This window comes from Patagioenas fasciata, chromosome 14 (assembly GCF_037038585.1).
Source record: "Patagioenas fasciata isolate bPatFas1 chromosome 14, bPatFas1.hap1, whole genome shotgun sequence".
Classification (NCBI taxonomy): Eukaryota; Metazoa; Chordata; class Aves; order Columbiformes; family Columbidae; genus Patagioenas; species Patagioenas fasciata.
The window spans coordinates 18,892,359-18,908,433 of record NC_092533.1 but is presented as its reverse complement, the minus strand read 5'-3'; the positions used below and the strand labels follow the sequence as shown (position 1 = coordinate 18,908,433).

General features: G+C 47.0%; 1 protein-coding gene across 1 annotated transcript in view; it reads left to right on the top strand.

Annotated features, from left to right (window-relative positions):
* Positions 1-16,075, top strand: part of CTNNA1 (catenin alpha 1) — a 112,744-nt gene that overhangs the window by 94,605 nt on the left and 2,064 nt on the right. The window contains exons 12-17 of the mRNA XM_065848762.2: positions 2,963-3,163; positions 4,243-4,394; positions 6,743-6,853; positions 8,245-8,426; positions 9,201-9,306; positions 15,184-15,318. Coding sequence (XP_065704834.1) covers positions 2,963-3,163; positions 4,243-4,394; positions 6,743-6,853; positions 8,245-8,426; positions 9,201-9,306; positions 15,184-15,318 — 887 coding nt within the window. The remainder of the gene's footprint in view (positions 1-2,962; positions 3,164-4,242; positions 4,395-6,742; positions 6,854-8,244; positions 8,427-9,200; positions 9,307-15,183; positions 15,319-16,075) is intronic.

The following is a 16,075-nucleotide window of genomic DNA, read 5'->3' as shown; positions in this document are numbered from 1 at the left end:
ATCAGAGGCACTGTCTGCTGAACAGTGCCTTGACAGATCTGTCTCATTTGAGCTTGCGTTAGCTGCTCTTCCGACCATTGTCAACCGTTGGCATCTCCATCATCCTGTGCAGAATTCACAGCCCAGCTGTGCTGTGTGTGAAGAACCTCCTCGTTTTTTCAGTGTCACCTATTTGATTCAGTTGATGCCCCTGGTTATTGTAGATGGCGAAGAGATTCTTTTTCCCTACTGGCTTTCTTCCTGCTGCTTGTAAACGCAGAGACTTGTGTTGTACGCTTAGCCAGTTGTCTCCTCCTTGACTTGCAGGGTCTTTGCCTGGTTCATTATTCCACATTTCAAAGCTCTTCTCTACCTTCTGTAATTCTCATCCCTCTTGTCAATGCCTTCCCCGAGTACGCGGGCTGTGTTTGTGTGCCCGCTATCTCTGTGTAATTGTCAAATCCAATGTTCTGAAATTATCTGGATCTCCTTTGAAACCCTCTAAAAAAATCATTCCATTTGCTGCCTTCTCTTCCTCTGCTGCTGACAGAGGTTTACACAAGAGACTGCCCATCACAGAGAGCGTTTTTGTCCTAAGAGCCTCCAGATGAATATTGCCTGAGCCCGCTGATTATCCTCCTGGTTACAAGATGAATACGGTAGTTACGAGTGAGTGAACACTCAGGCGTGGGTTCCATCACCATGTCCACTGACACAGCTGCCTGTCCTGGTCCCCCAGTGTCCTTGTCAAGAGAGGGTGCAGCCTGGAAATTGTTCTAAGACCTTCTGCGGGGCACACAGCAGGGAAGCAGAGTTACACTGATACATCTGTGGCTTCATCTCCGTTGCTCTTTTGATCTCTTGGAGCTGCCATACCCCCTGACAGGCTCCTTGGGATGTTCGGGAAAGGATTTCTTTAATCTCTTTAGTGACGAGGTGGGTGGAGGTGGGAGGTGTTTGCTGGGAGGACTGAGGATTGACAGCTGTGGGATACTTTCAATTCTGTTAGCTTTTCACACTTGCCTTGTTTGCTCTAAAAATCTCTTTTGTTTTTGAAAATTGTTCTTTCCTCTCCCCTTGTTGCCAAACCACAGCGTAGGGAGAAAGGACAAGACCCTTTGCCGTTTCCTGCGTTACGTTCTGTGTTCTGGGAGGTTGATCTCCAGCGCGGCACCGGGACGCTGCGATCACGTCCCCGGCGCTGAACCCCTGCGTCAGCGTTCTTGGGGCTCTGCCACCCCGGCCTCAGCAGATGGCATTTTGTGGCAGACACTTGTGGTCTGTATGCCTGTAGGACAGGTAGCGGTGTGTGTATATCCGAGCACACGGAACAGCGTCAAATCCCATTTGTTATCGTCCGACCGGAGAGCATAACCTGAGCGGATGCACTGACAGCCCCGCGCTTCCCTGCGGCCCCATCAGGGATCAGCTTTCCATAGAAGCGTCTTTCTGGGAACTTGGCATCTGCAAAAGACATTAAATGATCAGCGGGTATTTAAATATTCATCCTCATTTTTTCGATGCCTTTTATTAAAGTTCATATAATCCGAAGAGGCTTTTAAATGGTCTGCGGCTTAATTTATTCGTGAAGGAATCCAAGCCATAAGCTGTCTGTGTTTTGGCCCGACGCCGAGGCTTTTTCTTTTTGCTGTGGCAGGGAAGTCTGTCTCTTCCTTTAAACACCAAACCTCCGTGTGCTCTCGCTGCAGCTCTCGTACCTTGGCTGCCTGCTCGCTGCCTTGTCACATCACTAATGAACCTGCTCCTCTCCGCCCTCAGCTGAACTCGCTCAGCCCGAGTCGCTTCGGAGGGATTTCACAAGTGTCGTTTTTGTTCAGGCTGCTTACAGAAAGTCTCGCAGTATTGCACCTGGCTCTGTTAATTTTATGTAAATGAAGCATAGCTCTTCCAGCAGCAATCCTTTCAGCCAGTTTATACAAATCCGCCATCAGTCAACTCTATGGGCTTCTCATCTCTACAAACTCTTGCAAAATGGCTCTTTTACTACCTGTGTGGGGAATAAAAGCCACTTCAGTGGCACGGATTGGCAGCGTAGCGTGATTAAGTCAATGGTAAGTAACGCTGGAAACTATTTTAAGTGACAGAGCAGAAATGTTTCCAAGTTGGTTCCTTACCAAGCAGCCCAAATGCTGATGTTGGAGGGCAGCGTCAAGGCGTCGGTACTGATACATTAAAGAAGTCTCTAACGCTGTTTGGAAGACCTCTGGTGTAGGATTCCCCAAATGAGGGTGCCAACCTCTTTAGGCATCTTCAGCCATCCCTCAAGGGGTTTTACTCATGATGAGCCTCTTGGACTTGATCAATGGGGGAAGATATCTCTGTATAAAAATTAAAATGTATATTCTAGAAGGAAATTACAAAGTTCTTGGCTTCGTTTTTTTTCTTAAAAGGCAATGAGTACTCGGTTGCTGGAACGCTTTCTGCATAAATCACCGCCTATCTTACGTGTCTTAAATTTGAATGGAAGACTACCAGTTTAATATTCTGTAATATGTGGTTGTAGTAGGAGAGCACTGTGTAGGGAAGGTAGGAACGTGCCGCAGGTGCCCCGGTCTATTAAAACGTTGGGTGGATCAGGGAGGGCGTCTCGTCACCCCACACGCGCGGAATGACGGGAGTGGTTTGCAAGTGTTCACAATGCGGGGTTTGGCAGTCCAGGGAGGAATATGGAAGGAAGCACGTTGGGGGAGAATTCGGCCGAACTCAGCTGTTCTGTTGGTAAAACTGAGCACAACCAAGGGCAAGAGGTGTGGATGGCAGCAGGTGAACGCACGGAGGTGGTTTTTTGACACCTGGTTGGGAAGGTCAGCTGTTTGCTGCTCATAGCAAACTTAAAAATTCATGCTGTAAAGCATCTCGCTGAAGGTTTATAGAGCAGATCCCAGACTGAGAAATAGCAATACTGGTGACTGCAACAGAAAAGAAGATATTACCATCTAAATCCTCCTTCTTTTACCACCAGAGAATCATATTTTAGAAGATGTAAACAAATGTGTCATTGCTCTCCAAGAAAAAGATGTGGATGGCTTAGACCGCACAGCTGGTGCAATTCGGGGCCGTGCTGCTCGAGTCATTCACGTTGTCACCTCCGAAATGGATAACTACGAACCGGGAGTCTACACCGAGAAGGTGCTGGAAGCGACAAAGTTACTGTCCAACACAGGTAAGAGCCGGTTCCTCCCAAGATCCCTCAATTCATCTTGCTGGTAAGCACGCAGGCGGCCAGATACTAATGTACCTGTGAAATCTATTAAAGACTCCATTTACATACTGTAATGAGAATTAGTGGGAGTTATTTGCAGAGCTGTTGCAAATGAGAAGTGTGATTTTGCCGTGTTGACTGGCGGAACGCTGGGCAGTGCCTGGCTCTCCTGGGTGTGTGTGCTGCCGTGGGCTGAGCTGCAGAAAGACAAAACTCCAGGGAATGGGTCCCAAACCATGAGCTGGGGCTGGAAAGCTCTGCTGGTCATCTTGCAGTGTTGGACCAGACCTGTCAGCCTTCAGGGTCCAAAAGGAAGATTTCTGCTGTGATGGCCCCATGGAATAAATGTTGGGGTAATAATTTAGGGTAAATTTTGTAAAATATTCTTATAACTGTTAAAGAAACATTGTAGGTCATAGTCACCCATTTGTAAATTATAAATAAGGGTGTTTTCCTGTGGCCTAGCTGGTGACATCCATATAGGGTAAGGAATGGTTCTGCTCGCTTCAGCGAGTGCTGCACCATCTATTAGTTGTTGGTTTTGCTTTAATTACAACTTTGATGAAGAGTCGAGGGTGACACTGAGGAAGGAGCAGCCCGTGCATGGCTGTGTGGTGCAGTGGGTCGCTGCAGTGTGGCAGCACAGCCTGCCCTCTTCCCTGCCTGTCAAACCTCACCTTCATGGGGGTGATATTGGGCTTTTTCCCCAAAAAGTTATGTGCATCTGCAGGGAATATTAAACAAATGCTTAATATTTTATCCTGTAATTTCTAACTGCTTCCGCAGGCGTTTTCTCCTTGTCCACTAGAAGGGTGTGATAAGCTTTTCACTGTCGAAAGGGAAAAAAACAAAGAGCAGTAGAGTAAGAGAAACTGAAGTGCACAGAAGACTCGAGCTACAGTATTTGTGTCCTTCTGTAACAAATGTTACGAATTTAAATGGAACCACTGCAGTGTTTCCAGTTACGGTTAACAACAAGAAACACACAGAGAAAATGGCCCTGGGTTGGGGACTGACTGTTGTTTTGCGTTGTAATTCAGTTATGCCGCGGTTTACTGAGCAAGTTGAAGCTGCTGTGGAAGCACTGAGTTCAGACCCTGCTCAGCCCATGGATGAAAACGAGTTTATCGACGCATCGCGACTGGTGTACGATGGGATCCGAGACATCAGGAAAGCCGTGCTGATGATCCGGGTGAGCACGACTTATTGAAACAGCTTTCTGCTGTTCCACTCGCTTCCCCCCACCTCTGGTGAACTGACACGCATCAGCTTTATTGAGAGCAGACAGCGTAAGATGTTCATTTAGCTCGTATTAACATTCAGAGTCTTGAAAACTGCTAATCACTCCGTGGAGTACTTCAGAAGTACGTTTTGATTCAAATTCATTAAACAGATCTGAGCATCAATGATAGCCGGAGTTGTGAAGCTAAATACCCTTCACGCCTCTTTTGTAGTATTGTGTTAATGCCTTGCTTGTTAATATGCTAAAATCAGTGACCTTTAATTTAACAACAGCAAGTGGATTCATGACTACAGATGCTTTTTGATGGTTTGAGAGCTTGGAAATAAACCCTGATGGCTCTTGATTAAGTAAATGTTGAGAATTAATGCTAGTTAGTCAAAAACAGGTTTAGATGAGCTCAGTGTGTAGTTTCCAGAGCGTGTAATTTGTTAATTGGCTCACCTGGTAAACAGGGAGCAGCTCCCAGAGGCTTTGTCTCTGCCGTGCTCGTGTGACTCGGGTGCAGGGAACATGACCCCGAGTCCTCGTTTCTGGGGGTCGGGGATCCAAGCGATGCACAAAAGAAGGTTCTGGTTGAGCTGACCTGTGGGCATGGTAAAAACGGGCAGGAGCCACACACAGTGCAAACTAATGTAGGGGGTTTATTCCTTCTTTTTTCCTCCTGTACCGCTCTGGCTCAAACCTAAGTGCCTCGCGGAGAAACTGTCGTATTCTTTCAGAATGGTAACCATGGCAGATGCGTTTTGGTGATAAGTAAGTTGAGGACATACAGCCCCAGAATAGATGATTATAGTAACCGTTGCAATAGTATCTTCCATGTTTCCTGCTTAAAGCAAAGAATCAGATGGAAAATCAGAAGAAAAGCTGACAGCCACATATGTGCTCTCCATATAATTTTTTTCAAACTTAGGCTCCAGATTTATAGCCAACCAATGTTAGATGAAGATATCAGTCCTATGCAGACAAACTAATTTGATTCCCCCTCACTGAAGCCCTTGTTATTCAGGGTATGAAGGCACTCTGCCAGTTCCACGTCGGTACTAATTAGCCGAGCTGGCGATGCCAGGAATCCTGACACGTCCCCTTGTGCCGCGGCTTTGGTGCACCTGCCAGGGCCTGACGCAGCGCGCTGGTGACGCCGCCATGACCTGTCAGAAACTTAGTGTGTATGACCCAGAGGCCTTTGGGATGCACGGGCATGGAATGGGGCTGGAGAGTCATAACCCGTTTCTAAAGATGCAGCAGAACTGGTTTGGTTTATTTTTGTATTTTTAAAATATGGCTACACCGAGCTCCTGATTAGTCTGTGTCCTTATGCTGATTTGTGGATGTCTCTGATTTTGTGGATGTCTCTGTTATTCAAGGCACGGAGAGGAAATGGCAGCTGAAACACCCGAGGTCTTGATTATCAGCATACTCACCTTTGCTTTTTTGCAACTCTTGTGCATATCTGTCTTTATTCTAACTGTATCACACGATGTCTGTATCGGAAAGCAAGCTCGTAAAATTCATATCATAGGAAAGAAATCTGAAGAACAAGGGCTTTGTTTGCATCTTACCTGTTAAACACCATTTATTGCGTTTATCGGGGAAGTTCTTTGTTGACTGAGCTCTGCAAAACTGTCATGAATGCCACTCTAGGCAAAGACACAGTATTTTGACAAACACACTGTTTAAACTTGATAAGCTTTATGAAAAGTTTGCCAGCTATAGACTGGCAGTAGCAAAAATAAATCCTCAGCAAGCAGGAACTGGGTCAGATGTGTTTAGCCTGCAGCAGAAAGCTGGCCCTTACTAGCTAAAAATTGTCAGTGTTTCCTGGGGGATAAGAATAAATTTCGATATACTTTATCTGTCGTTACTTTAGTCACTGCTTCGATTCATAATTGTGCTAAAGACGTCCGTGGTTTTGAACCCAGCCTTAAAGCTGCGTGTAATTTTAGCTTCGGCATCTCAGGCAAAGCTTTTTCATTTAACCAAGTTGCAAATGTGCCATTTGTTTTGCAGAAGCTTGTTTTGCGTGTTGCTCGTCCTGGGCGCACCGGTGTCCTGCAGATCTCAGGTGTTGAGTTACTGGTGTGTAATTCTGGGGATCCCTGTGCTGTTTAACTCAAGCACATATAATCACCTGTGTTCACAAGCTGGATACAGCCCCTATATTTACCTTTTTGTTGAAAACGGTGAATAATTTTTACATTCACTTATATGCATTCTGTCTGCTTGAAAAATAATGTTCTTGTTCATTTTTAGAGCCATGGAATTTATCGTGTGATCATATTGAATTGCTCTTCCCTCAGACTCCCGAGGAGCTGGATGATTCTGACTTTGAGACCGAGGATTTTGACGTCCGGAGCAGAACAAGTATCCAGACTGAAGATGATCAGCTCATTGCTGGACAAAGCGCGAGGGTAAGGAGGAAATAAAGTTATAAAACCATGACCCTCTTTCAAGAGACGGTTCAACTTGCTTTGAGAATCCAGGTTAAATGGTCTGGGGGTGGTGGTGAAAATGGTGGGTCAAAAAACTGGTGCTTTTTGGTTCCGGTTTTCTTCTGAAAAGGAGGCTAAGGGAAACGCAGCAAGTGTTGGCTGACGGATGTGGGAAACATCTTGTGTTTCATTTTGAATCTTCTGAAAAACCAAAATCCTTTTAATACCAATGAACTCTTTGACGTCACAGACACAGGCATTTACATGCAGTTAGGTGAGCGTCTGCGGAGACATACAGAGCGAATCATTCCATTGCACTAACGCGATATTCAACAGGCAAATCCTAAGGAATTGTTACCAAGTGTCTTCTCACACATGGTGTGTGTTTGGCCACCGAGCATTTCATCAGGACAATGTTGAGAGGAGCTCGAAAATGAAATGGTTTAAACTAGCCGCATTTCCTATGGCTGTTAAAAATGAAGGCACGGATAGGCGATATATCATCATTAATAGGTGAAAACGTAAAGTCAGTACATTGGAGGAGAAACAGGCCTTACCTATTGTTTTTATTTGGCATGTCCCCTTCTGGATCGATAATAATTTACACTCTTGGGAAAGCACCACGGAAGATTTTTTGTGAAGGCTCTTCCAGCCCGAAACCAGGCAAGACGCAGTTAGGCCTTATTTATCAAACTCCTGCCACATTGGCTTTGGAATTACACTAACCGAGAGTATATTTTATGCTCTCCTTCCTAGTACGAGCACTCTCTATTCCCGCATCCATCTCCCCCCTTTTATTTAAATGCAGAGATTTCTAATTTACCTTTTAGCACAGCTGCTGCCAGAGGCTCTTTTGCACTGAAAGCTCCTTTTCACCTGCTCCTGGAGGCGCAAATGCTCCTGGTATTTATGAAGGCAAGGGCATGGAGTCTCATACAGGCTGTAAACCTGACCTAATAGATTTTATTCAGGAGTAAGCACATACTCTTTATTTGCACTTACTCTTCTCAGTACACATTTCAAAATAGCACATCTAGCTTTGCAGGAGAGAGACTTGTCGTATTTCTTGTGCGCATTGCAACACTGAAAGACACCCAAGTGGCGCTTCCTTTTAAAACCCTTAAATCTTGTAGAAAAGGCAAGTCCCTCCTCTTCGTGCCATTTTTCTTTGGTGGATGGTAATATCTGGCAACTTGTTTGGTGTCTAACAATTTGATGGTTCAAAATGGAGGGAAATGGTTCTGTAAAGCCTCAAGGTAGAGCCTTGCTATGAAAGTTTTATCCCCCCGTCTATGTGACTTAAATTGGTTATTAGTGAAATGTTCTACACGTGGCACCGTAAGGCAAGGTGAGCAAACTCTGTCTTCCAGGCTATCATGGCCCAGCTCCCGCAAGAACAAAAAGCAAAGATTGCCGAGCAAGTCGCGAGCTTCCAGGAAGAAAAGAGTAAATTGGATGCTGAAGTATCCAAATGGGATGACAGCGGTAACGATATAATTGTTCTGGCCAAACAAATGTGTATGATTATGATGGAAATGACAGACTTCACCAGGTGAGTCTTTTTAACGTGTGCGCACAGCACCTTCTCAGAACGGGCGGGGATGCTGATCTTGCAGTGGAAGATTTTGCAAGTACTCTTAGAGCCTAACTTCTTATAATTTCCTTTAAATGTTGCCCTATTAAATCTGTATGTTAACTTGGGAGATGCATTAGTATGCAGTGACTGGGTGGTAATAACTGTTTAAATTGAGCTATAGATACGCAGCAGTCATTGCCTGTCTTTCTTTCCTTCCTAAGGGTGATTTTTGTCCCAAGGAGTATATGTATATATATATATACACACATATATATATATATATATATGCTCAGTTCCTTACCACATTAAATTCTATGGGCTTCTTAATACTGCTATACTGCAGAAATAGTTCCTAGTACAGTTATTTGCAAAAGAAAAAGAGGGGGGTTGATGCCTTTTGAAATTCATTTGCCAGATTTTATACAACGCTATTTTTTAAATTTGATGTTGCATCCCATGAAAATTGCAAATCTGTCTTCTAAAATGTCATCTCTTATCATTATTATGTTGCTTAAAACAGTACAATTTAAGATGTTTTTATTCCTAGATATACTCTAAATATGGGGAGGGGTTGGAAGGGGGAAGCTCTTGAGAATGAAGGTGAATGGTTACACCCATTTCTGTGCCACCTTATGCAGTTTGGGCAAGGAATCACTTCAGTACTCTATGGAACAGGAGAAGTAAAGCAAAGTACAGTTCACCCTTCTGGTTTTCTGGTGCTAGAAGGTTGACTCTGCTCTGTTTTGCCAGAGGTAAAGGTCCACTGAAAAACACGTCAGATGTGATTAGCGCAGCCAAGAAGATTGCGGAGGCTGGGTCGAGGATGGACAAGCTGGGACGGACCATCGCTGACCACGTAAGTCACAAGTCATTTCCGTAAGCCTCCAGCACAAGTGACCAATAGGAGATCTGTTAGTACTGCAGACAGGAAAATGTGTTTAGTTTTCAGGTTTGGGGGCTTTTAAACTGATTTTCCACGTTTGCTGCTGGAAGGTTTAGCCTGTTTGTCCTCTCTGCGCCGCTGCCACCCGAAGCAGTGTGGGCAGCGAGCCTGTCCAGCGCTGACACAAGCAGCTCCTTCCCTTAAATCAAGCACCTACCATTTTAAAGTAGCGATGTGGCACCACTGCTGCATGTCCCACAGTATCTAGGCCAGTTTCTCTAACTGAACAGGACTGAAACTGAATTTGTGTCACTTCTGTCATGCTCAGAATATGCCCAGTACTTCCCAAAGCAATGATGAGACTGCATAGCCAACACCACAATTATTGCACGTGACCTACTGCACAACCTTTAATATTCAATATTGAATATGGAATATTGAAGCAACTTTTTAATATTAACAGTTTTCAAATGCTTCATAGATGGTCAAAAATCCCTAGTATTTTTTGTGTGTCCGGTCAGAGCTGATGGAGACTTTTGAGGACGGCACGTAGTGACTCAGGTATTTGCTACGCTGTCCCAGGCTGTTGTGCGTGGTGTTGTGATATATGTACAAGGGCGTTTGAAAAGAATTCTATAGGATTGAACAAGTATGGCCAGCCCAGGGTTGTATGCAACACATCTGCCTGTCCTGAGCCGCTTCAGAAACTGGGCTGGGTCAAGCAAAAGCGCCTTTGGTCTCGGTCCACACCCAAATTGCAGAGAAACATCAGCATTAGTAATAATATTCTGCCTTCAAGAGAGACCATGAAATGCAGGTAGGTTAAGTTTGAGATCATGGGCTAAACTTGATTTTGTACAGCTGTCAGATGCTTTTCAGTCCTTCTCCGAATTTAAATTCAGAATGTGAGGTTTTAAATAAAACCTGTCACTCTGGAGGTAAATCTTTGTAATGCAGATCTCTCTTTAAATGTTGCATCCGGAGGATGTTGTCATCGGCCTAATTTATTAATAATGCAGTGAGAAATGTTCGATGGGGAAATAACGTTGAAAAGTGTTGTTGAAAAGGAGTGTCCTTGCTGGAGCAGTTTGACAGCCGTGTTTCTGGAAGACTCAGGTGCGCCTCTGCTGCAGGTAAATGAAGCACGGAGCAGTTTGTCTTGGAGGTCTCAGGGGATCTTGTGCTGAAGGTTTACAATGCTTTTTTTTCTTCAATTCACATGTTTTATGCAAACTTGGTCTACGGTTTTCTGCACCGAGCCATTTCCAAATATAGAAGAAAACTAAACGGTTCCTTTTAGTGGAAGTAAGGCTCTTAAAAATGTAAAAGATTAAGAAGGTGTTTAAAGATGAATATGAGCAGGACTGTACAGTTAGTCATTTTGACAAGAATATAGCTGTATTTTCCCTGACTCCACGCTCCGCTCGCACTCGCAGTGTGCAGGTTCCATCAGCCGTGCTCGTGTTCCATAGCGATGTGTTGGCGTGAGCTGTGTGACGGTCACCTGGACGTGCGCACAGGCGGCTCTAACGCCTTCCCGACAGCTCCTAACCACGGGACGAGGTTTTATGGCCTGTTCGCCATGTGACACCGGGTGACTCACGACCCCTCGTGTCGGTGTGTCAGGATCTCCTAACTCCTGCTGTCAGGCAGCTGTACAGCGCGTTGCCTTTGAAACCATTGAAGCTATTATCCGAGGTATTTCACGTCTGCTGAAAAGTGTCCAGCCGTCGGGTTTTCCCAAAGGTGTTCTGTCTTTCACTCGAAACAGCAGCCTGATTGTTTTGAATGGGGGAATATGAAGAAGTTATGAGCACAACACAAAGAAAAATGATGGGCAGCAAGACAACGATTCTCCATATTATTGTTTTCAACGTTGAAATATTTGCAAAGCAAAAGAAAAATGCCATTGCTTTTTCTCGCTGATAGTGGTGGCAGGTTGTATCAATGTGCGATGGTTAAATCAAAGGGGGTCGAGGAATTGCTGGTACAGCGGTGTCCATCCCTCAGCTGGAGATACAGAGAGGAAGCAAAGGCTCTGCAGTTGCTCACGCTTACCAGACATGTGGAGATCACAGGATCACAGAATCCCAGAATGTCAGGGATTGAAGGGCCCTGGAAAGCTCATCCAGTGCAATCCCCCCGGAGCAGGAACACCCAGCTGAGGTTCCACAGGAAGGTGTCCAGGTGGGTTTGAATGTCTGCAGAGAAGGAGACTCCACAACCTCCCTGGGCAGCCTGGGCCAGGCTCTGCCACCCTCACCGGGAACAAGTTGCTTCTCAAATTTAAATGGAATCTCCTGTGTTCCAGTTTGAACCCATTGCCCCTTGTTCTGTCACTGGTTGTCACCGAGGTGGGGGCTGTGGGCTTTTCTTAACCAGCACACGCCACAGGAGAGCTCTTCGGTCTTTCCTGCCCCCTTCCTTTGCAAAAAGGGCAAAAAAGGTGATTCTGCTTCTCTGCAGGCTCAGCTGGGGTGGTAGGAAGTGATTGTGTGTGCATGTTCGCTCTGTTCGGAACGGATTCGGGATTTGACCTGGAGCAACCAGCGGAGCCTTGGCCAGCAGCCACTGCTGGGTCTGCGGCAGCGTCTCATTCTGGGGGTCTGGGGAGGCGGGGGTGTCCCCCACCCCCTTGGTTTCTGTTGGCACCATGGCTATCCGCTGTGGCCGTCGTCTGGGAATCCTCCCAAGCCAGCTCTGCAGAGCCTGTGGCTGTTGTAGGTTAATACAATAATGTCATCTTTCTTAATCGGTGTTGATATTCTTGCCTTTTGGGTTTTATCTGAGTGTTCTGCACAGGAGAGGACAGGGCTCATGCAGTCACCTGCAGTGTCTTTTGTTGATGTTCTTTTTTATCTTGTATTACATCTCTATTCAAACATCACCTGTCTTTGAACTGAATTCTCTATTCCGCTCCTAGAAATGGCACACACAGTATCAAATGCGGTTTTCCAATTCACATCATATTGATATATACAACCAAATAATATTTCCTATTCAACCGCTTCCCCCACTAATGTCTCGCTGCCTCCTTCAGCCATCAGTAAGCATGCGGCAGCCTCTTTCCTTGAGAGTGTCTTTCCTTAAATGGTTTCCATAAACCCACAGCCCATAAAGTACCTTGAATTGTGTAGCGGTCCTTCTGACGTGCCGTATTGTGCATTTGTCAACATTCAATTCAATCTGCCGCTGTGCTGCTCGTTCACTTTGTTAGATGAGCTGTTTGGGAGATGGAGAGCATTTTCCAAAATGGTAATTTCAGCTTTTCATTAGCTCTTTGGCTGACGCTATTTGTGGACTTTCTCTAAAACATCTTGTACTGCTGACTAATATTGATTAGCTTAAAAAATTAACCAGCAAGCTTTGCTGTGCGTTATTCACGGGTTTCACTTCACAGATGGAAGCAACGTGCCTGTGTAAGAATTGCGGGTACTTTGGGTGTTTCGTTACCTTCCTTGGGACTGAGAAGGTGATTTCTGTTAGTTTATGGCCACACTGGGTCAGATGCCCGTAAAACCATCCAAATGTCCGTAGGCTGTGTCGCACGGCCTGACGTGCTTGTCCTGGCTCGCCAAAACCCCCTTGCAGTGCAGAGTGTGTGTCTGCGCTGCCTGGGGTCCCAGCTCCGCAGCCCGCCGTACGGTGCCATCTGTATGCACATCTAGTACAGTGTGCCGAAATACCACACGGGGTCAAAACCCCACTTGTTCTGGCCCTGGAAAAACACAGATGTATTTATTAATACAAATAAATCCAAAAGGCAGTGCAGTGTGTGTTGTGGGAAGCCGCAGCTCCCTGTGAGCGTGACCCGTTCGCTCACCTCTGCCTGTGCAACGCGCCGCCCTGCTCTGCTGCGCACTGCTGCTGAGCCTGTACGTACCGGGAAGCTCGTGCTCCCGCTTGCCTGCCGCACAGCTCGGCTGGAGCCGAGGAGAGGTCTGCAATGAGAAGTAGGGTTCTGACACCACTGCTGACAGCAGGAGGGGATTTTCACCTTGCTCTGGAAGGAGAGGCTGTGTGGCCAGAAGCAATAAGCTTGAGTGAAGTGGTAAACTGATTCCACATTGAAGATTGTTCTTCCAGTCACAGCACGTGCATTATGAATCTTCGTTGGATGGTCCGTTGTAGAGGATGAGGGCAGCAGGTGAAACGGGGTTTTGCTGTGCATGTGGTGCGTGGAGAAGAGCTCTCACCAACTGCGCCCGTCTTGGAGCGGCTGTTCAGTGGGCAGAGAGCAGGTGCTGCGGGAAGGGGGAAGGGAAGCCTCTCCGTGTCTTCTCCTTAGCTCACTGAGGCCACTCGTGGTTCCTGTGGATTTTGGTGCTTGTCTGGAGGCAGAAGGTCCTGGCTTCTCGGGGACAAACAGCGTCGGGCAGAGGTGGAGGGCAGTCGCCCCACTTGATGCTGAGTTGAGTTATGCTGTGAGGCCATACAAAAGCATTTGGATTCTGCACATGCGTGTGTGTACGGGCTGGTGTAAACCTGCATTTAGTGACCAGGAATTGGGTGCCAAGAGCCTGGATGGTGGAGCTTTCAGGAGTTTCTGGATGGGGTGCAGCCATCTGGGGAGGGTGGGAGATCCCGGCAGGGGCTGATCTGCCGGAACATCACCCGTTGTACCCTCATATCCCCGGCATCCCTATTGCAACACCTTCTGCCATCACAAATGTGTTGAAATCCGTCCTCTTGGGCGCTGCCGGAGGTGAGAGCTGGCCAGCACTGCAGCGTTTACCAGCTGGGAGCTGTCTGGTGTCACTCTGGTGTCACTGCTCGTGCTGCACACGCGGGGCAGGAGCCCAGCAGCCTGCCTGGGGTCCCTTCGGCAGCAGCACCACGGTCCGGCGGGCAAACGTGTGGAGCTCCGTGCGTGCCGGCTGCTTTATTCACCGTGTTCACCCAGCCAAGCGGGTCTGAGACGCCCCGTTCCTCTTTGGAAACGCTGCCCACCGCACTCGCTGCCATTCCTAAAGATACCACAGGACTGCGATGGGTAGTTAAAGGTTTCCCGTAGCCTTTTTGTCTTATGCTTGCAGATCCCGGTTTGGACTCTGGCAGGGCTCAGCAGGGCTCCTCTTGGTTTGAAATCCAGCGTGAGACTGCCTCATTAATCATCTCACCGCTCGGTTCTGCAAAGCACGGGATGGCCCTTCGTTTGTGCTGGAGAAAACAGCTTTCCGAACTCCCTGCAGTCTCCAGTGCCTACCTAGGCTTTCAATTGCAGAGCTGAAAAAGTAACTTTTATCTTATAGATGAGTGCTTCAGCGAGCACTTGAAAAATTTTATTTCATACCTGGCGAGAAATCTGGTTTCCACACTGCTAAGAAATGGGAGCAGGAGTCAGGGAAATATCTACTTTGCTGCATGTAATTGAGTAACTGTTGGGGTTTGTCATTTCCTAGCTTAAAATACTGAAGATGGAGAATTGCGACTGGATCGGGTAACATCTGCTAGTGGCAAATTGTGATCCTGAGTGTCAAATCGTTGCTGCTGTGTCCTGTACAGTGTGCAGGAAGGGCCTTTTGTAGGCACCAACCCTGCTGTGGGCACCATCCTTCATCTCGCTCCTCCTCGCAGCGAGCCCAAGGGCGGCCGTGCAGCTCAAAGGAGCCCCAGTGATTTTCTCCAGCGCCTGCCCCCGTGTTCTGACAGCCCATGTTTATTGCTTCTGGTTTTTATATCTAGTGATGCCCAGGTATCGCTCAGTCTGAAAACCAAAGCTCAGCAGAAAGCGGCATAATCTCTGGAGCACATTTGTTATTTCAGAACAGAGCTGTCTGGTTCCTCCGTAAGTGATTCCTGTTCTAGTCTCCCTGGTCGCACAGTAAAACTCGCCCTTTGTTTTCGCAGTGCCCCGACTCTGCGTGCAAGCAGGACCTGCTGGCCTACCTGCAGCGCATCGCGCTCTATTGCCACCAGCTGAACATCTGCAGCAAAGTGAAGGCTGAAGTGCAGAACCTGGGCGGGGAGCTGGTTGTGTCTGGGGTACGTATGGGCTGGGACATGTCTGCTCTGGGCGGTTTTTCTTCCAAGGGTAACAGTTATTCCAAGCTAAGCTTTAACGCTAAATAATATAAAATATAGACGAGAGATCCTGGAGCATTCAGTCAAAGTTTTAATGTAGGCAAAGTTTATAATGCTGCCTGCACTGCTTCGTTGTTCTTGAAGGAGACACTTTGAAAGGGAGGAAAATACAAATAGAGGCTCCACTTTTCCTACTCAGCTGTGTTTGTAGACAGATTCACCTCTCCTTTGTGTACCCCACTGTTGTTCCAGAGCGTTTGTCACTCTTGGTGAGGCTAAACCACTTTAAGCAGCAGAGCTGAGCCTGCCCTGTGTCTCTGCGCAGCCCTGGCCACGCTGGGGTCCCGCAGTGCTCCGGGGGTGTTCGTGTTTCAGAAGAGCTGTGCCCCGAAGGGCGCAGGGACTGTTGGTGCCTGCTCTGGTTTACGGCAGCGAAGAGCTGCCCTAGGCCAGCGGCTTCCTCACGCCAGCCGTTACTTAGCAAAGCATTTTTCACCATAGTTCATGAAATGCCTCCTCCGGAGAGCAATCCAGATGTGAGTGTGGGGGGAGGGAGTAGAGCTACATTTTGAATTTCTTCTGGCATATTCTTCCTTGCCCTAATGGGTACGTTTGATCACTGATACTTGTTTGCCCACCCATGTCACAACTGAGGCAGGACAGAAAGGGCTGATAACCCAGTATTGAACCTGAAATCTTGAAAGCAAATGGCAAAAAA